This window comes from Dermacentor albipictus, chromosome 7 (assembly GCF_038994185.2).
Source record: "Dermacentor albipictus isolate Rhodes 1998 colony chromosome 7, USDA_Dalb.pri_finalv2, whole genome shotgun sequence".
Taxonomy (NCBI): Eukaryota; Metazoa; Arthropoda; class Arachnida; order Ixodida; family Ixodidae; genus Dermacentor; species Dermacentor albipictus.
The window spans coordinates 57,497,846-57,518,767 of record NC_091827.1 but is presented as its reverse complement, the minus strand read 5'-3'; the positions used below and the strand labels follow the sequence as shown (position 1 = coordinate 57,518,767).

The 20,922-nt window shown below is 45.7% G+C and overlaps 1 protein-coding gene and 1 long non-coding RNA gene across 3 annotated transcripts in view; one reads left to right on the top strand and one right to left on the bottom strand.

The window, feature by feature from the left end:
* The window catches only part of LOC135912649 (uncharacterized), a 138,004-nt gene extending 135,557 nt beyond the window's left edge, over positions 1-2,447 (top strand). For both annotated transcript variants that reach the window (XR_011507418.1, XR_011507417.1), the window contains one exon: positions 2,295-2,447. This is a non-coding gene — a long non-coding RNA (uncharacterized lncRNA). The remainder of the gene's footprint in view (positions 1-2,294) is intronic.
* A 914-nt stretch (positions 2,448-3,361) lies between these two features.
* Positions 3,362-20,126, bottom strand: LOC135912607 (uncharacterized). The gene is made up of 5 exons (XM_065445102.2): positions 19,826-20,126; positions 16,884-17,013; positions 12,134-12,279; positions 10,485-10,617; positions 3,362-6,055 (listed from the first exon to the last, which is right to left on the bottom strand). Exons 1-5 carry the CDS (start codon positions 19,878-19,880, stop codon positions 5,797-5,799), a joined length of 723 nt encoding a protein of 240 aa, XP_065301174.2. The 5' UTR covers positions 19,881-20,126; the 3' UTR covers positions 3,362-5,796.
* Between the last annotated feature and the right edge of the window lie 796 nt (positions 20,127-20,922).

Below are 20,922 nucleotides of genomic sequence, written 5' to 3'. Positions count from 1 at the left end.
AAATAATTAGCCAACTACTAGCAGTTGTTCTAATTGTGCCTCGTCACATGCTATTTCTCACGTATGCCGAAACTTCCGTCATTGTCATAGAAAAATAACCACTCGTTGTGTCCCTCGCTGAAAACGTATAATTTCGACGTCTATTATCTACAGCTCCCCTTTTAGACAATTTAGAAAACTAAGTAATAAAGTAGGTATCTACTTCGAATTATACGATCGGATGGGAGGAGGTAGAGATTTCGGGCAATTTCTGAACGTACAATTCAACGAAGTGGTCTTGGTCATGCTTACGCAGAATTATAAGTCTTTATCTATAGCTTCGTGCGTAATTGCTAGGGCAAGCCCGGGTCGTCAAACTTGCCGGATTCAGAATAAAGTTGTTTCCATCCATCCATCCTCTACTTATATGAGGTACAGTGGACTCCGGATAAATGAAACTCGCTTAATTAGAAATGCCGGGTTAATAGAACACTGTTATCAACTTTGGTTGGCCGCCCATATGCTCAATGTTAGCAGGCTTGGATTGAACGGAACCCATTCTTCCGTGAACTTCGGTTAAACTAAACTTTAACCCAGACTACTACGTACCTCATCTGCGTATTTAGCAGGAAAAGTTCCGCGAACACATCAGTGGGTGTTCGTACAAATGATGAAGACAATCCAGTCACCGTACATTACCCTGAAAGCTAGTGCAAGAAACAAAAGAAAGGTGTCGAAGCTGCAGCGCTGTTTCCCTGATGAGGACATGGCTGCGCAAGTAAGGATCACTGAGTAAGGAGCGAGAACTGCAGTGTATGTAGGCTCTTGCTCTGATACTGCCAGCAACGCTTCGTTCACACAGCCCAGGAATAAGACATCTCAGATGAAGTTCTTGATGCCTGCTCTAAGGAGGCAGTTGAAAATGTTATCGGTAAAATCGATGGCGAAGATTATGCTTGGATTATTGAAGACATAGATGTTATTGTTCCAGTGCACGTTACTGTTTCGGACCAGACGATATGAGTGACAGTTGAAAGTCTGCAGCGCTATACTGAACGCGAGGACTGCGCCGAAATATTGGGAACCCTTTTACGCACAAACACAATCTTGTGCAAAAGACGCTAAAATATTAGAAGTAGATGGCAGTAAAGTATGGTATTTTACCATGGTAATATCAGAACGCTCGACCGCCTTCTGAATAAAGTGAATCATTGATTTTTGTGTCCTTCGCCAAAATGAAACTTCGCATAAAAGGAGCGCACTTTTCTGCCCCTTCGTATTTTGTTTAGGCGCAGGAGGAGCAGAAGCAAAGTTCATTTCTTAAAAACGTAAGAAAGGCTGTCAGGGGCATTGTAATGCGAAACTATTCCATTGAGATTTTATTGCAATCTCTTGCCGTCAATTTTAGGCAACCACCGACGCAAGCCTCGGACCGTTACCCACAACGTTGAACAGCCCAAACAAACACTATTCTTATTTATAAGAGGTCACCTTTGCTTGCTTTGAAAGCAAATAGCATTGCCTACCTTGACAGGATTTTCTTATTGGCTGACGGGAGGCAAGGACGATACAGAAGTGGGGAGCGTTTCGTAGGTGCTAGCTATAGCTTAGCAAAAGTAGCTGACCGGATGAAGAGGCCGATGCTGGCTTCTGCAATCGGTCTGCTTCCCCTTGCTTTGGTTGCGGTGGCTGGTCGAAAATTGGGGTGGCGTGCCACAGAAGGTTAAAACTGGTGCTAAAACGTGATCTCAGGTACGTAGACTTGGCAGAAAGATGTATACGTGCCGGCGGCTCGTGAACGCTTTGCTGCCGCGCAAACATGTTATTATACGCAAATAAATTCATTCTTCCTGTCAGCTCCGTGTAGATAGTGTCAGAACGATAGGTGTGCAGCCACCTTCTATTCCTCTCGGAGCGGGACAGGTTTCGGCTATTGCGAAAAATAAATACAGATTTGTGCGGCATGCTAAAACAACGTTAGTGCGTACAGGTCGCTTTGACATTGCAAGCTTTCGCTAATTTGTGACGTCGCGTGACCGACAGGCGAAGCTGGCGCAGTCCGAAAAATTGTGACCAATAGCGGGGGGCTAATGGCGACATTGGCGTAGAATTGGATACAAATATTGCTGTTCAGTTTGGCCTAACCGTACATAACTATTGTGTACAAGCCCTATCATATGAGGGAGTTATCGCGTTTTCCTAACATCGCGCGGCAGACATACCGATTGGGTGTGACCCACCAAAGTTTAGAGCAATCGTGAAGGACCAATGGTAGAAATGTAATAGAAATATACTAGAATAGCTTTGCGTTACAGTGCCCCATGCCTCCTCCTGCTTGAGTCAGTGGTGGGTGTCCATAGCCCCAGGATCTGCTGCGGCCTGAGCAGTCTCCTGGACCCGCCATGCCACTCGGCGCTTGCCAGGAGAGTCCAAGCTTGGCAGGGCGGCCTCCCTATCATCGTGTGCGGGTCTGGTAAGTGAAGTCTACTGTATATGGCGTCTTTTGTTAGTCGCAGGCATACGGGACTACTGACCAGAAAAGAAAAAGAAGAGTCGCATATTAGGCTAACACAAGCAATATGTGTCGCTTTACTGGCTGTTAGTACTGGTTAATCACCGACGTCGGCTCCGCTCTGGACATACCGCCGCTTCAGGGCATCACCCCATGCAGCTGTCTTCGTTGGCCTTTGACTGATAATTTATACTTAGCATGCAGCATGTCAGCCTTTATCGCTACGCGAAAACGACAGCCACAGTCCCCTAAACAGCTTCGCTCTGTAAAACATAAACTCGAATTTTTGGTGTTTGATCAATGATCTTGACCACTCAAGCTTTATGAAATCCTTGACTTCCCCTTTTGTTGCTAGGGGCGTCACTAAGAAGGAGAAAGCTGACCAAAATTCCATAACTGTAAGACGTTCACCACGATACTGTTTCGTCACGCCTAATTATCCAGCATGAAAGTATTACCTCAAGTTCTTTGGATGAACCTCACGTCAGTGAGCACTGAAATAAAAGTCCGGTCGAGTGCATGTGTGATATTTCTGTTGGTGGGGCCAAGTTGCGAAGTTCTTTGATCGGAATGGCACGATGCAGTTAGGTTTGCTGACGGAAACTTCTTTCTAAACTGCACGAAACTGTCCCTTTTCACAATTCCCCCATGGTAATTAGTGCATCAGGATTATAGAGGATCGAGATTGTAGGTGTTCTGTAAGTTCTTTTCTGCACTTACTCCCTGAGCCTTCGTGATAGCAATAATTTAGGCTCGCTCTTATCCCAATGGCCCTTTGTCGCAATGTCGGAACAGTGGATTCGTTTTCCAAACACGCCTGAAAGGAGCAACGGTTCTATGAAAATTACTTGTCCGCTTTATTTCTGAAGAATGCTATGTACAAGATGTGTCGATGAGAAGAACATTTACGCTGAACAAAACTCAAAATTAAGGTCAGAACACTTCAACAGCCCTTCAAGGCTTAACGTAATAAGAAAACCAGACAAAGTGGCAGCAAGAACACAACAACGTGAGAACTGAAGAACAAAGATTAGAAAGAACAAAGAAAAAAGAAAGAACGACATGAAGGTGCGTGTACAAGTTCTGATTATTGAAAAAGAACTTTGACATCCTTGTGAATGGTTCATGTTTACAGCTTAAATACATGTTCATTAGAAGTCTGGAGATGAATGTAATATAATTTTATTAACGGCAGTTTGAGTCTGTTAGCGCGAGCCATTTGCATTGGCATTTGAAGCAAACTCCCGATAAGAAATTACGTCGAAGGTACAGCTTTTTCGTTAATCTGAGGCATTTCCTGTGCCGTCATAAAAAGCACGCACTTGGCAAAGGGGCTAACGAATCTATGTGGAACCTACGTTATTTGGGATAGCTCATTTGGAAACAAGTTGCGGCTGTATACTGGTACATACTTCATACTTTTCAGTCCACACTTTGTTAACTTCCTTGTGCGGATGAGGCTTTGTGCCGGCGAATATGTGCGCTAAACGTTGACGCAACAGAAAACGCGAGAAATACAAACTCTTGGCTGGCTCCCGTAAGGCTGCTGCACAATTCATACTGGTAAAGGAACCCATGCTCGAACGTTTCGGCCATGACACAGACACAATTTCCAAACAAACGGGAAAGTATAGCTACCGTTATATCAGACATCAGTGCAAGTTAGGGGGGGGGGGTGAAGTCCACTAAACAACGTGTCGTGATTTATATAACAGACACTTTGTTGGTGTCGGTATAGCTTCGTTTTCAGGAACACAGCGCAGAGATGAAGACAACGAAGAAAGAAGCGACCTCTCCAAAGCCTGGGCCATTGCATTTTTTCTTGTTGTTTTCCTACCTGTTTGCGTTGCGTTCTTCAAGACGTGTCCAATTTTCTACTTTGTACGAGGGGTAAGCACGACGAGAACAGAAATAGGAAAAAAAGGGAGATAGTACAATGCATAGACGCAAGAGACTGCTTGGGTAGAGTATAAACGATCACTCAGGCTGGTGCACTTGGAAAAATTCCAATAGCCTGAAATTGTTGGTAGCATCAAAAGAACTAGCAAGGTGGAACCACTAGGTACAGTTCCTATTTAAATTTGGAACGTGTTTGCGAAAACCTGTTGAGTGATCACTCGTTTAAGACGATGCAGAGGTGAGCGCCGTTGCGAGCATTCTAAGAGAAATGAAAAGTGAAACTCCAAATTGCTTCTGAAAAGTTAATTGCGGAAAATAACACCTATGTTGGCGGTACCCGATGCAACTGTCTAAAGATAGGGATATAGTTTACAGAAGTGCTTAAGTGCGCAACATGAAGTGGCTGTACGATGCTAAGGAACGACACTACTCGCCGTCTTGATCAATCCTTAGAAAGTGGGATCGGTATCGGTTTCTGCCGATAAGAAGGGGAAAACCGACGAGTGGTGGCCTTCATCATCAATTGTGCAATAGCACTCGAAGTCGAGGACAGGTGATGAAACGAAAGATAAAGCATAGTTAGACGCAGCTAGGTGATGGTGTACTAGGGGCGTTCCCAGTAGTTTCTTTAGGTGTTCAAGATGGCGTGCAAGGGGCTTGTTTGTCCGTTCGCTTCTCTATCTTTGGGGCGTCCCATGCATATACTTTTCGGCGCTCTCTCATTATGACGCGTGTGATCTGTTTCCACGAATCTGTACCGAGCGGAGGAGCCATCCGTGCAATAACTACATTCCTGTGCTGTATGGGTTTTGGCTCGCGGCTGTGATCGGTTCATCTGCACAGCGTCTGTATTTTATTCACACCTTTTGTCCTCGTAACGAATTTTCTTACCATCTTTTCCTCCTATTTCCTCTACCCCAGGCGCATATATAGAAACAGAGAGAGGTATACATCACGCTGCCCTTTCTGCCGGTACCCAAATAGATTTATCATGTGGTCTGTTTTCTTCGCGTGTATTTGTAGGCATGTCTCCTTTAGTGCTGCGGCGCCATTTTCACCCATATGCCACGTTATGCTGGAGCCCCACACTTCCCTGCTGTACGTCATGTATATTTTGCTTGCCTGGTCACTTATTTCTTGTGAAAAGTAAGCAAGAGGCATCACACACAGATGCCAACAGATTCTCGCATTCGTGCTTTGAACAGACGCACGAAAGAAGGATTCTGCACTGTTTGCCTTTGCCTACTGCTTTCATTGTTAGACAAGACTGCCGAACAACCCCAAGTTCATGCGCATTCTTTGTAAGTCGTGGAACGTCTTGCGCAGTTAAGAATGAAAGTGTTAGTGACGTGAGCTATAGATCACTGTGAAACAACAGTTAAAACAAAAAAGCGCATTCACAGAGTCTAGGGTAACAGGCCTATCGTGGACCCGGCTTCAGCCAGGAGCTCGATGAGGCTGTCGACGGTGAAGTCCTTGGCACCCAGCTGTGGCAGAGGCTTTAGAGCTCGGCACGCGTCGGAACCTTTCGTGTAGCTGGCGCAGGCTGGTCGCAGTGGGGTGCCCACCACCCGCTCCATGACGGCCAGCAGGAACTCCTTGGCGCCGACGCGATGGCAGGGCGCCAGGGTTTCGCCAATGCATTCCGTGACGTCGTGGTACGCACTGCGGTCCACGTGAAGGGAACGGGATCGAACGAAAAATTGAAGAGGTGGTGAGCGTATGAAGCTTGTTAGATATAATAAGAAGAGCTAGGCAATGAAGGTAAGGAAAACGCAAGCGGTTTAACAAAAGGACACATGGCTGGCATGATCGTGCGAGCGCAAAGTGTATGAGGATTGAAAAGTGAAGAAGGAAAGAGAGAGAGAGAGAAAAAAAAGGGTAAATTCTGCAGTTTTACGTGCCAAAAACCATGATCTCATTCTGAGACACGCCACAGTGAAGGGCCTCGGATATATTCAGCGCACTTGGGGTTCTTTAACGCGCACCCAATATACGTGAGAGTTGCTGCATTTAGCCGCAATCAAGAGGTGGCCGTCGGGAACGGAGCCCGCGACCATGAACTCAGCAACGCAACGTCACATCCACAGGCCGATCCGGTGGCTAAAAGGGAAAAAGCCGAGAGGACGCAAAGAGACCGTAGGCTTAACGTACGGAGAATTGAAGTGGCGCGAAGCATAACGTCTAGACGTTATGCCGGATTTATTAGGCCGGATTAGGCCGGATTTTAGGCAGCAAAATATGTGGATTTTGGCGCCTACAGCAGGCGCTTGAAGCTCATTCTAGGCACTATAGGTGCAGAAATAGGCGCTGTACATAAACGCCTCACAATCAATAGCCTGTTTTATGTATTGAATGTATACATAATGATGAATGCATTTATGCAAGGAAATTGAAGTAGCATTCACTTGTGACATTTGAAAAGCAGCAGCCCTATTCTGGAAGCCATCACTTCATGGGGTTTTGCCGGGCTGACGTGAGGACACTTCCTTGTCAACCCGCGCACGGCAGCCAACGTGCGTGGTATACGTTTGTCTTGACACTATGAGCAGGTATAGCGTATATTCAATGGCCGAACTTCCTTGCTTACGCTGGCGCATCAATAGAGCAAGCATGAAAAAAGTTGCAGTTCCACCCGAAAGGCGAAGCGTCGATTGCGATAGCAAATTAGTGGTCAGCGATACGAAGTAAGGTTATTAGTGCTATCGGCCGCGTAAACTCGTAAACATAGGCACACTGACTATATTAACAAGCATGGTGTCACGCGCGCACAAGCAAACGTGTACACATCTCACTCGATGACTGTGGGAACTGGCTGTAAAAACGCTGAGTGAGCGGCTGTCAAAACCTTCGTGTTGCGTCTCGCATAACCGCAAACTAAGCCGCGAAAACACAGTGCGTGGCTGTCGGCCCGGGCGGGCGCGCGTGGTCCATCGGACCGCCCGGGCCACCCACAGTAGAATGCTTCTCCCCCTTTCCACTCTCTAATAATAATAATATATGGGGTTTTACGTGCCAAAACCACTTTCTGATTATGAGGCACGCCGTAGTGGGGGACTCCGGAAATTTTGACCACCTGGGGTTCTTTCACGTGCACCTAAATCTAAGTACACGGGTGTTTTCGCATTTTGCCCCCATCGAAATGCGGCCGCCATGGCCGGGATTCGATCCCGCGACCTCGTGCTCAGCAGCCCAACACCATAGCCACTGAGCAACCACGGCGGGTAGCTTTCAAGGTACTGTACGTCGGCCCGGGCGGGCGCGCGTGGTCAATCGGACCGCCCGGGCCACCCGCAGTAGAATGCTCCTCCCCCTTTCCACCCTCTCCACGAAGCCTTTCGCGCGGCGGAAGACGGCGCGCTGCCTCCCCGCTTTCCTCTCTTTCGCACCCGAGACTGAGCCGCGATCACCGGCTCACCCTCACACGCCTTCGCTCGTATACACAGCACAAACTCGCGGCGACGATTTTATGGCCCTTGGAATTTATACGGAACCTCACGGCAAAGCTGACGACGACGGCAGAAACGCACCTGGAGTCTCCATATAATTGCTATCGCAATAAAAGTCATAAATTTGAAGAACTAGATATTTGGTCCAGGCCAGGCAGATACTTAGAGCATGATACCTTTGCGGTCGCAGAGTGCAGAAAGATTTCAATAGCTCAAAGTAGATTTTTACGAATAGCATTTCTAGTTATTAAAGAGCTTATTACAACGTAGAGAGCGAAACGTTTTTGGATATTCTCAAGTGCGAGGGCGCAGGTGATGATTCTTGCGGAGCTGTTAAGGGAGATATATATATAGATACAACGGAGTACAAATCGCACGGGAAGGCCGCAAATTCAAAGATGTACTGGAAATTCACCGAAGACTTAAACACGGATGCACTCTGCCTCCATTGTAGTTCACGCTGTATGTGAGTGCCCTAGAATGACGACCGGGGGACGGTTAATGAGGTCATGATTTGTCTTACATATGTAGTGTGCAAATGGCGCAACAGAAGATCCATGGGCGGATGTATGCGGACGACATAGTGCTACTAGGGGATGATGCAAGGAATTCACAGAGTTCTGCGAATACATGCGGCAATAAAGCGACATGTCTAACGTTACTTTTAACACAGGAAAATCGGGAATTATGATCTTTAATGAAGTGATTAGCAATAACGTGGTATCATTTCAACACAGCAGCAAGTCATACCCATCGTCAAGCAGTAAGAAAATATCTCGGTCTATGCCCAAACAAAGGAAGAACAAACTCAAACATCCCCGAAGATAATATAAATGTGAAGAGAAGCGACATACATTTATTACGAAACATAGATCAATTCTATAGGGCTACAATAAATTATGAGATGGTGCGAACAATTGGGAAAGGAGCAATAGTGTCTGCGCTAACATTGGCAAATGACATTCTTTTCTTAAAATTAGAGGTCTCGTCGGAGATGGAAGTTAAACAACTGATTGGCATTTAGGCTCCACGGTAAAACCAAAATTAGGCAGGGCTGGGTGACACGAGTTGGGCCACTTTTGAGATCAGGAAAGCGCAGAGCAGAAATTGTCTTGTAGGAAGACTCAGAAAAATGGATGAAAATAAATTGCAGCTTCATTGCCTTTGGAACGGCCGTTACCTGTTGAACTTAACAAGCTTTAGTGCAAAAGTATGTAGTTGGGCACAAACTGGTTCAAGTATATCCGAAGTATTTCTCAGGAAAAAAAAAAAACGACCGATAAATATTTCCGGAGCGTGGTAACTAAAACGCTCTCCGTAGGTACACGTTACGAGATTTTTTGAGCATTCAGGATTAAGCGAAACTTTGAGCTCGGTATCAACTCCTATTTCTCAATTCAAATACATAAAACATGCTAAAATGCTTTTATGAGACAACTGTTTGACCGATTTCAAAGATTTGGTGTATTCGAGAGTGAAACGTAAATTCTAATAACCATAACAAAAAGAACTCTGATTTGCGGTCTGGAGTTGTTTACAAGAACTCTAGCGAATTTGCACCGAGGTTCCGCACGAGCAACAGCTATCGCAGCTGTGCAAACTGACTCTCTTAGGGCATGTAAAACGGATAATTTCGGTATTTGATTTTACAACTTGCGTGAAATTGTTACAGTGTGTAGAAATGTTTCGCAAGTGTCCTACTCCCAAAGTAGTGACATAGGCAAGAGTGGAGTCAACAGTCAACAAGGGACGAAGTGAATCAGACAAGCACCATGCACATATGGCAGGGATTTTGGGACGTTCAACAACACTTGTAAAATAATTTGCAGCCGAAATAATAAATTGAACTGCTAGTGCTATTAGATTCTACCTTATTCATTAAATGCAGCAAACCTCGTCAAATTCAGTGTTATTTCTCCGTTGCCGCATATTTGGGCAGGAGCCCTCGAGCTAAATCTTTCTGTTAACTTTTTTATTCATCGGAACTACCTCTGGTTAACCTCCCTGCCTTTCTCTGCATTCTTTTATCTCTCTCTCTCTATGCTCATGCATGCACACCGTGAGGAAGAAAGGTGCCATGGCACTTGACGCAAGCTTCATTTCGCAAGTGCTGCCTTGAGCAACAGTTCGAGGACATCCTTCGCCCTTTTGCAAAGTGGTCGCTCCGTGGTGCCACTACTATTTCTCTGTTGTGTAGCGTTGTTGCTAAATGACATCGTCAGTTATGAACAACGGCGACATGCTTGCTATAGCCGGACCGGACGCTCAGTTCGAAAACCAGGCGAGAGGTACGTACCTCCTTAGTGGGTACAGAGAACTGCAAACTAAAATCAATACATCACTCGCCGTAGTCCTGCTGGTGCCCCGGCGTTCAGCTACCCTGCGATAGGTTGCAGGTTCGATTCGGGGCCACGACTACCACATCCTGGTGGTGAGGAAACGAAAAATGCTCTTCTACCGAGCATTGGATGCGCAATAAAGTACTCATGGTGAAAACAGTTCGAGTGTAGCATGTCCTTACATCATTTCTCATAAACCCAGTGCTCCTTGGGACGTTAAGTGTATCAATCGAGCTGTCGGTCGATCGATGAATCAGTCGATCAATCAGACAATCAATCAGTCGCCTTTCATTCATCATTACTCACCAGCAGGTGTAGTGCAGTGCTTGCTTGGCGGGAGCCTTGAACACTGCCCGTTGCACAGCGCCTCTCAAATTGGTGAAGCAGGTGTGGAGCTTGTCACCGACATAGTTCATGCATTTGACGCCTCTCAGGTACTCTGTCATCGTGCAGTGAATAAAATAGGGAGAAAGAGAGAGCATCAGCTAAGTGACTCGGGGCTCGGTCGTCTCATCCCGAGTATTGAGTCACATTTCTTTTATCTCTTGGTGTCGCAAGGTTAAAGGAGCTTCACATGGTGAACATTTATTGAACATCGTGCCCATTTCTGGTCGAATCGAGTCTATAATTGTACAATACTTTTGTCTACGAACTACGAACGATAAGCGCTCATCATTGCCTCAGTATATGCAAAACGAATCGCCAAGAAGCAATAGACGAAGTGAAGCAGACCAATACCATGCATATATGGCGGCTTTAAATGTTCGCGATGTAAGGGCTTCAATGAGAAAGCTAAGTTTTCGCTTGCAGTTTCGCAAAACTGTGAAACAATATGGTCTCCGATCACAATACCTCTAGTTCAAGGTCTAAATTCTAGGCTATAGCCGCATGCTTCCCATAATTTTAGTGCTTTCTCACGCAAGCTCTGCAGCAAAGAAACTTTCGTTTCTGACAGCATGTAACTGTGTGGGTGTCGGGTCCTTATTATGTATGTTTCTTATGTTTTTTGCATTTGGGGTAGATTCACTGAGCATGGCACTTCGGTCTGCATTGCGGTCGGAGCGCAGTAACTCCGGACTGAAATAGTAGCACGTGGCATATACGCGTGTACATGATGGCTAAAAGGTCGTCTGATAACTGCATCTGAACGAACAGCCTGTCACAAGGGTGGGTAGCAGGAGTTTGGGCAATAGGGGGGGGGGGTGCTTACGATATTAGAACACCAATTTCTACCCATGCAATGTGATGCTCTAATGAAATATAAATTTGTTACTACATAGAGCGAAGCGCCAATCGAAATAAATCTCAGGCGGCAAAGATCCTCGAAAATATGCCCCGAGCTTTGATAATTCTAATTAGCTTCCTTTCGGCAGTCCCGGCTGGTCATGATCAGCGGATGTTAAGGGAAACAATAAAACAGAGCGGAAGGAGTCAATTACATTGTACCAGTATGAAACATCATTCCAGCGCACGATTCAACACGGACGAGAAGAAAAAGACAACACGAACGCCGGATGGTAGAGGAAGGGTTTGCACACAAAGGAGGAGGGTAGAAAGGGCCCAATGTACTAGAAAGTATATCGCTAAGTATGGACAGCTGGGCTAGTTGGTTGTGATTAGCATTATGAAACATCGCTTCGTGTTGTCTTTCTCTTCTCGTCCGTGTTCGATTTGTGCGCTGGAACGATGTTTCATAATGCTAATCACAACCAACTAGCCCAGCTGTCCATACTTAGTTACATTGTACCAGCCCTGGCTACGACACTCACTAGAAGAGCGCGCGCTAGGTAACAAAAGCGGGAAACTACGCGCAAAAAAACTGGCTTCTAACGTCTCACAGCGTGACCGCCCCATACACCGCCTTCTTTCCATGCTTGGCGAGGCTTGCGGAAAGCAGAACGCTCAGGCTCAGAACAACTATACCTTCTCGGCTAAAACAAATGCACTGCCAGTACCTTGGTTTGGTCGCGAACCCGGGGTGCAAACAGCTTCCATGGTTTCTCCGAGTGCTGCTATAGTCGCGAGTGCGGCAGCCTGGCTCCGACCCCGCGTGCAGTCGTGGTGAAAGTGAAGAGCGCACGCTATCTGCCGTTTGTATTTCCTGAAAGTAGAAGTGGAGTGGCTTTTATTGAGGATACGTGGTGCGTGGATACCCTTGCCGACTAATGAGACATTGACTCAATTGCATTCGATTTATACTGTCTGTCTGTTTGAGCTTGTCTTTTTCAGACTCTACGCCACGAATCTGAAGGCGGTCGAGGTTATACTTCCACTTTGCCTGACGATGCTGCCGCATTAAATCCAATTCACAATGCACACTCTCTTTTTATAGATTTCCAGTGTAATTACAACAGTGTAGTAAGCAGAAGGGCACCCCGTAGTTTAAGGACTGTGATTGGAGTTTCCTAGAACACAGATCCAGTGTGGCGGGTTAAAAAAAGCAAGCAAGCAATCAGTTCAACGTAAGCCTTAAACTAACAGACCCCTTTCCAAAAACTTGCGCTATATTTGACAAGATCTATCTTATTTACAAAAAAAAAACAGCAAAGAAGAAACTGAAGATAACAAGAAAATTCATTTGCTTTAGTTGAACAATTCCCCTGAATGAATCATTGCAAAATAAAGTCACACGCTCATTCCTGCGCATTGCTGCCGGCTGCACTAGGATGCTTTGTATTTGTGGGTGGCATGGTGAAAGAGCTTGTGGAACACTATGCACACAAGACATTTATTTAGAAATATTTGAGATTAGCTTGCCTGCCGACAATAATTAACAATGGGTCTTATGAGGGGCGCCCCAACTGTGAGCTCCGTGCTTTAGAAAATGTTTAGTGGCATAATAGAAGATGCATGGCGAGCAAATGCAACAAATCATTGGTTTTTGGCGCTTCAACAGGTGACACGGTTACATGTATAGTTATGTGTATTTTTGCACTTACTTTTGCGGAAGAAAGAATAGAAAAATCAGTTAAAAAATGTTATCACATAGCACTCAACACACCACAGCGCCATGGCGAAGAAACTCTCAAAGGGAGAGTGCGAACAACAACATCACGCAACACTGCAACATTACAAAGGACTTTCACAGCGACAATGACAACAACAACAGTAATGACATAGCATACAAAGTGACAGTACAAATGAAGAAAGCAGTTATCAACCGAACGTTTGCTTCTTTCACACGCTTACTAACACCTCACAATGCCGCTGTCTTGGAGAGTTTTCTTTTTTTGGTACCATCGTAGCACAAATGATTTCTTTAAACGGATTGGTCTACCACCTAACGTCATTAAAGACGATTTGAGTCTGTGTCTTGGTGCATCACGATGCAGGTATTCGAAGGCGATATGTGCGTTCGTCTACCAAAGCCCCGATCACACTGCGCAATGTCGTCGCGGCCAATTTTCGTGCAGGAAACATTTTGCGTAGGCAGAGCGAAGCCGTCATCTATAAATAAAGATTTCTATGTGAGCAGCACTAACGCCGATATCCACGCTGTTCATTCCGTTTCCTCTTGTGTCCGCACATAAACGGCTGCCTTTCAGCAACACTATTTCCCATTGAAGTGAGAGCGGGGTGTTACCCTGTTTCACAAGGCCATTCCTTACAGCGTACGGGAATATTAGGTACACGTCAAACTCCTGAAATGGCGTACGTACGCTAACATAGCTTTCGTAGACCACAGAAACCGAAAAACTTATTGAGAACGCGTAGAGAGGACAATGTGATTTCTTTACGTGCACGTAGTGCATCAACGTATTTTCTCAAACGATACTCTGAGCATCTATTACCTTGGAACCACCCACTGGCGCCCAGAATTACTTTGATCGACGCCCATTTTGCATCACTTCTCCCACGGCGATAGCGCCTGCAAATATCGAACGTCTAAAACAAAGCATTGGGCCGACGTTGTTGTTAGGTTAAAAAAAATAGGATCGCGATAAAACCTTTTTCGTCGCTACTGTAAGAACTGTGCGACTGCTTCCAGAGTGGAATAAATTTTTACGCTACCTAAGCAAACTCCCAGGGGCCACAGTTGGGGTTGTACAATGTGCCTAGACTCCTACCGAGACAATTCACTCGCAAACTTATTCACGCAAACATTCAAGGAATGCAAGATAGGTGGAACTTACGAATTTGAATATTATCGAACATTGAATATGTTCTCATTGTAAAGTCACGTCGAATATGAAGCATAGAGAAAGAAACTGTACTGGCAGAACGCGCAAAAGATAACACCAAGGAGCTCCAACACCAGTAACTTGTAACTCGAAAGTTCTGTTTTTTGAACGAGGGAAAACAGGCTTTGCACCCACGCATTTGACTTGAGCGTGAGTAGACGGAATTAGAGTAGAAGTAGAAGCCAGCGGCAGAGCGTAAACAAAGTGGACCGTACTCCGCAATGCCGGCATGTCAAAGGGACAAACGCCTATAACACGCGCTAAGAGACCTCCTCCGTACTGCCTAGGCAGAGTCATATATTCAAGGAGCAAAAGCCCCCAGATTTTCTTCCTCACGCCCGCGTCACTTCCTCACTTCCTCACTTCCTCACGCCCGCGTCACTTCCTCACTTGCGTCTGCGCACAAACGGCTCGCAATCCCTCAAATGGACGTCTCAGACGTCACGAGTCCGCTCTTGCTGAATTTTTTTCTCGATGTATAAACTCTGATCGCAGTCTGTTTAGCAAAAAGAAAAATCAGTGGCGATTTAGTGGTAAAGGCGAGACAAATCCGTTAGAAGTACGACGCAGCATTTGAGGTGACCACACTGCAAAGCGTTCTTCAGCAGCTCATTTGACGCACGTTCTGCCTCTTCGAGGACCGAAGTGCAGCTGCCGGTGGCCCGGAGCAGACGACCGTCTGTTACATTGCACTTTATATGCAATAATGCGAAAAAATAATGTGAAATATATACACGTACACACATACAGGCTCTTCTAAGCTCTTCCATACCCTCTCTACTTCGACCAAATGGCCGACTGCTCGCACCTGATACACATACGCTTTTTTCCACTTTGACACTTCTATGTCTAACGAATTAACTAGAGAAGTCAGAATGCTTTCGCATTAATGTAACGTAAGGATACTTCAGTGACTGTCAATTTTTCTTTAGGAACCCTGAAAATGCTGCTCATTCATTTACACATTCAATGCAGAGATTCCAGATACTCAGCATAATTAAAAATCGACAGCCCTTCATAACACCACAGCAGGAAAAAAAGAGCTGATTAGGTTCAACGTCTTTACATTAACGAAAAGGGGACTTACAGTGTAAAATATTTTGTGGCTACCTCATGCGAGTATGTTACAGGCTTTTCGTTCATGTCGGTAATAAAACTTGCATGGTTGACCAGGAGTAGGTCAATAAAGATGTCAGCAATGAGATGTGCTGACCGCCTGCCGTGGCTCTCTGGCCCACTTAGAACAGGGAGCCTTCCAGATAAGATGTCATAATGAGGTTCAACTATTCGTCAATGTTTCTCCAGGGGATGTGCTTTGCAGATTCTTCAAAACCATATTGCAAAGCGAAGGCGCATTGACGCCGGCAGTTCGACACAATATTAGGACATGACGATTGTTCGCCTCTACATCGGTAGTGGACGAGCATAAGCGAGAGAAACTCGGACTTTGACGTCATTGGCGACGTACGCGTTACACATTCTTACGTACCTATGGCTATCCCTTGTAGTGTATGTCAAAACGACGATCTCTTCAGAGCTACAGCAAAGAAATGCTGAACAGTGATTAACTTAGGCGATCATGAAGTTGTAAACGTCGCACAGTTTCTACGTAGCGTAAGCTGCTACGGGGAAAGTGCTGGGCAAAGTGGCCCGGTCATTAAGATGGTGCAGTCTAACACGACGCCTCAAAGCGCAACCTGCCACGAGGAAATTAGACATGGCCAAGTGGTTAGAGCACCGGATTGCGGTTTCATTGAAACATCGGTCACGCGTTCAGTTCTTTTTATTATAGCTGGGAGAGACAGGAACATACCTACCAACCTACCTACCTACCTACCTACCTACCTTCCCATCTGCCCAACCACCGAGCTGCCCACCTACCTACCCACCTACCTACCTACACGAACCTACCCATCTACAGTACCCGTCTGTAGACACCCTGCACCTAACTCACTGCACGGAAAAATGCGATATATATTCGTTTTATCTCTCTCTTTCACTCGCTCTTCCCCCTCCCCACGCGTAGGGTAACAAACTGGACTCAATCTGGTAAACCTCCCTGCTTTTCCTTCCTCCGTTCTCTCTTTCTCTCTAACTACAGCAAATCCCTCCCACCAGAAAAAAAAGAACAATTATGCCATTGGCGCCAGCCGGAGATTACGTAGAACCTTAAGAAGCAGCTCGACTCCTTCGCGTAGACCTCGGGGGTTAGAGGAGTCCGTGCCGAGCGCAAGATCTCGGATGCCACGGTCTGTTATTTGCATCATATCCGCTAATGGGTGGGTGCCCGCGTCGTCTCCTTAGGTGATACTGAAAGGCGGGAACCCCCCCCCCCCCCTCCCTCCAAAAAGAAGGGAAAGTTATTAGTCCGGCGCCTTTGCTTCAATGGTATCTGCCACTTCATAGCAATCAACATGGCCCAAAGGGAAATTTTTGTGCAGCTGGTGTTTAACCCGCTTTTAGCAAGCGAGAATTGCCCCTCTACTGTTCGCACAGTGGTTGAGGGCGACGGCGTGTTGCTTACGCGCATTCTTTGGCCAGCTGCTGCGGCGTATCCGACATGCGCTGAGTCTTCAGGTAGGGAACGTAGTCTTCACCGCAGCCGCGCAGCGTCTCGATCTTGCAGCCGGATTTTAGGTGAGCCTTGCAAGTGCCTGGAAAGAGTGCACGGAACGGTGATCGGGAAAATGTGGACGTCTCTCCCTGCAAGCCAAACGTTGAGTATATTGTAAAAGCACTGAGTATTATGTTTAACGTCTTCCAAGCACGCACTAGTCATTAAGCTTTATCAATGAACTAGTTGTCCTTTAATCAAGCCTAAAAGAATTATTTATTCAGTTCATTCAGCGGGAACGCAATAAGGGTACGTGCTATACTGGAGGAAGTCGAAAAAGGCGGCGATGCCTGTTAGTGTAATAATCCAGTTCCCATCCTCTTTTCATTCCCACATCACTGAGGAGACGACAGAAGCATCGCAACGAAGGTTCAAGAAATTCACAGCAAAGTTTGTCTGTCCGCTGTTCACAACCAATACTGTGGGCAGTGTGCACAAATAATCCACTTAGGGACCCTGAAAAAGAAGCGAATGCGACTATATAGCAGCTAAAAAAAAGAAACATTGTTTCCTTCGTTTCCTCACACAAAAAGAGGCAATAATCTATCCCTTAAGATGCACTAAATTTTTAGTAGACGGGCATGCGTGCTTTCCATCGCCACCAAAATGAGGCCATCGTGGCACAGAAAGCCACATGGTGAAGTCACCATGTATTGAAACGGGAACAAGAGAACGCTGATCGGAACGCATTTTACACGTATAATCATGACAGTCCGACGTGCAGTCACACATCGGCCGGTCGCTAAGCGCGGTGTAGTTCAGTATGCACGTCCTAGAGATCTAAATTCGACCACGGCTCAAAGGACAGGGGAATCGGGAAATGCAACAATACACTACACTGTTACACAAGAAACGTGCGGTTAGAAATAGAAGAAATAGTAACAAGTGCAGGCGTAATTAACGATAGCCAAGATGGCGCGGAGAGGCTTTCATGGTACTTTTAAACCTGGGAATCTTCTTATACAAGCGATGCACGTAACTGGCGACTACTCAGATAGATATAAAAAAAATTGTGAGGTGCAGTAACGTGTATTCAGCCATGCTGCTGTCACTAGAAGTGCCAATAGCATTCATCGGGCCTTTTTTTTTCTGCATTTATTTTCTAAACATGTGTAGCAAAGTTTATTTTTAGGTCTGTAAACTACTCGTTTATTATCACTTAAATCCTCATTGCTTTACTGATTAGGGCAGGCTCGTGCCCCGTGTTAGTACTGTAAATGCACTGTAAATTGTTTTCAATGCTTCACGAATCCTTGGGTGAGCCGGTGAGAGAGACAGAGAAGGGGCGATAGGAAGGCTAACCAAAGACTATTAGTTGCCTTTGTGCCCCTGCACATAAGAGGATTAGTGATTAAAGGAACGCTAAAAAAAATTAAATCGACCTAGATCGATAGATTATTTGCCAAGAAGTCTATTATTGTTTTCTGCATCGTAATATATATATATATAATATATATAATTATGGGGTTTTACGTGCCAAAACCACTTTCTGATTATGAGGCACGCCGTAGTGGAGGACTCCGGAAATTTTGACCACCTGGGGTTTTTTAACGTGCACCTAAATCTAAGTACACGGGTGTTTTCGCATTTCGCCCCCATCGAAATGCGGCCGCCGTGGCCGGGATACGGTCCAGCGACCTAGTGCTCAGCAGCCCAACACCATAGCCACTGAGCAACCACGGCGGGTCATCGTAATATATCACTTTGTTGCGTAGATAACTGCCGCTGAACGGACTGTATTGTTCCTTAATATTGAACCACCGGCGCCTAAAGCGACGAGTTGGCGTAATCTCCACACGGTCTACCTCTACGACACTCTCTCTTAATCAGCCGGTTCTGGCGTCACATCTGGGGTACCGTTGTCTACAATAGGTGGCGCTAGTCACAATTCTATTGTTCTAAATTTTTTGGGGGGCTTTTAAGAGCTCTGTCCTACCCCGATGAGTGACATATTGTTTATATCAGGAGCCTAATCTTTCGTTCTCGCTTGACTTGTGTCCTTAATGTCTCTTTAGGCTGATTGCCTATGGTCTCAAATCAACATTTATATTAACAGCGTGTTTATTTGGGCTGGTTGGTTCATCATGTATATAACAGTTTTAAGGAGCGCAACACAGGCTTGCGCTTCGGTTTGTGGTTCCTGTGCTGTGTCCTGTGCAGCGCGGTTTAAAACTGTTACTTAGAGCATTGATTTACCATTTACCTCTTTACCATTTTGTAAACTGCGTATCGCGTATTTTCATGTTTCGTAGCCAATTAAATGTAATATATAGTTAAGGTGACATATGTACTAATGTAACCTAGAATGGGAACAAGGGAGCCCTTCAGCTGAACTGCTATTTCTATGGTGTCTAGCACGGTGAATGCAAGCTGTGCCAAATGAAATTACATGTCAGCCTGCGAGACAGCTTCTAACCTATTTCGTAAAATTGAGTCATTTAGCCGCCCAGGAATGTTCATGCATCGCACTGTATTCTTGGCACTATATTCTTAAAATTTCTGTGCTTTCAGTATTTCACAAACAGGATATTTATTGCCTTTTCTACGTCCCCCACCACAGAAATGTAGGCACATTCGCTGCAGGCACATTCTTCATTTATTTTGTTTTTCATGAGCATGACGCAAACAGCGAAGCAGCAGAAATTCCCAAAGACGAAGGTTAGTGTAGACTGGCATAACTGCGGTTAGAAATAGTCAATGACGAATCTGCGTCTCTTATTCCACCCATACAAGCAAAGAACGCAGACTAAGAATAGCAAAGCATATGTAGCTTACTGTTACTTCACTGCTTCGGCACACGACAGGATTAAAAACTTCCCGCGAAATATTTACGGCACTCAGAGCAGGCTTACCGAGCAAAGTGGCTGGCAGAAGCAAGAACAGGCCGAAATTGAGAGTCGTCCCCATCTCCGCAACTTACGTCGTTGTACGCTGGAATCAGGCACAGAATGATGTCTTCTCTACAGCTTAGCCCTTCTTCTCGTGAACCAATGGCACGCAATGAGGACGGCGACGGAGGAGAGAAGGTCTCGGTGTGTATCCATTTCGCTTCTGCATTCTGCCGACGGCTCGAGACACCGTCAATGCTTCTGTGTCTCTCCTCTTTTCGTTTTTAGTTTTCTTTTCAGACAGTCCGGGAAAGATCGATCAGTGTGCATGTCTTCGTAACTATATGAACGCTGCGAACGCGCTTATCGGTGCTTTAACGAGAGAAAGCTGGTCTGGAGGTCGTTAGAGAGCCGGCTGCGGTATTTTTCGACTTTATAGCTTCACCACGTTCAGTCCAACCTTGGCAGCAATACCCCTCGCTGGCAAGGAGCGCATATCCTTAACTTCCTTGTCACGTAATACGCTAGCCTGATTCGCCTGTCGCAACTAATATGCCAATGAACCCTTTCACTGAATTAATACCGTATAGTGTAACAATTTAGAAGAGCCATTTGTCAAAACACTCCACGCTTAGCGCATTACTCGGTACCATTTCTATCGCTATTTAATATTAAAACCCTTCGTTCTGAAGATTCGGGCTATTAAATATACTGCGGAGCTAAAGTTGTACCTATATAAAGAATTTGGCTTAATGTGGCTGAAGAGTAATCGCAGAACGCCCGTGTAACAGCTGTGGTGTTTTTTGGATGAAGCCCAACGAATGAGCAGAAGCTTTTTCTTGATTCATTTACGCTACCGAGGCATTCGGAATGAATGTTCCCAAGCTATAACGGCTGCAAGTTTCGTAAATAAGTAGTGCAGTAAAAACAACGGGCTTGGTGCCCCACGCAATCATCCCGTTTGAACGGGAATCCTCACGTGATCACCATCATCCTTGGACTCGAAGGTGACGGTAGCACTCAGTGAAGCAGAGCCTTCGAGAGCGCTGGCTCAGCTTAGGTTCTTTTGTAAATGCGTGGTGTCCAGAACCCGGTGTGTATGACGTGTTCTCTGCTCCCGA

Excerpts from the sequence above, each read along its gene's own strand:
- LOC135912607 (XM_065445102.2), bottom strand. The coding sequence starts at position 19,880 with ATGGGGACGACTCTCAATTTCGGCCTGTTCTTGCTTCTGCCAGCCACT. Across the intron at positions 12,280-16,883 it reads CAGCTGGCCAAAGAATGCGC|GAAATACAAACGGCAGATAG; the intron begins GTAAGCAACACG and ends TTCTACTTTCAG. Across the intron at positions 6,056-10,484 it reads GCACTGCACTACACCTGCTG|TGCGTACCACGACGTCACGG; the intron begins GTGAGTAATGAT and ends CGTGGACCGCAG.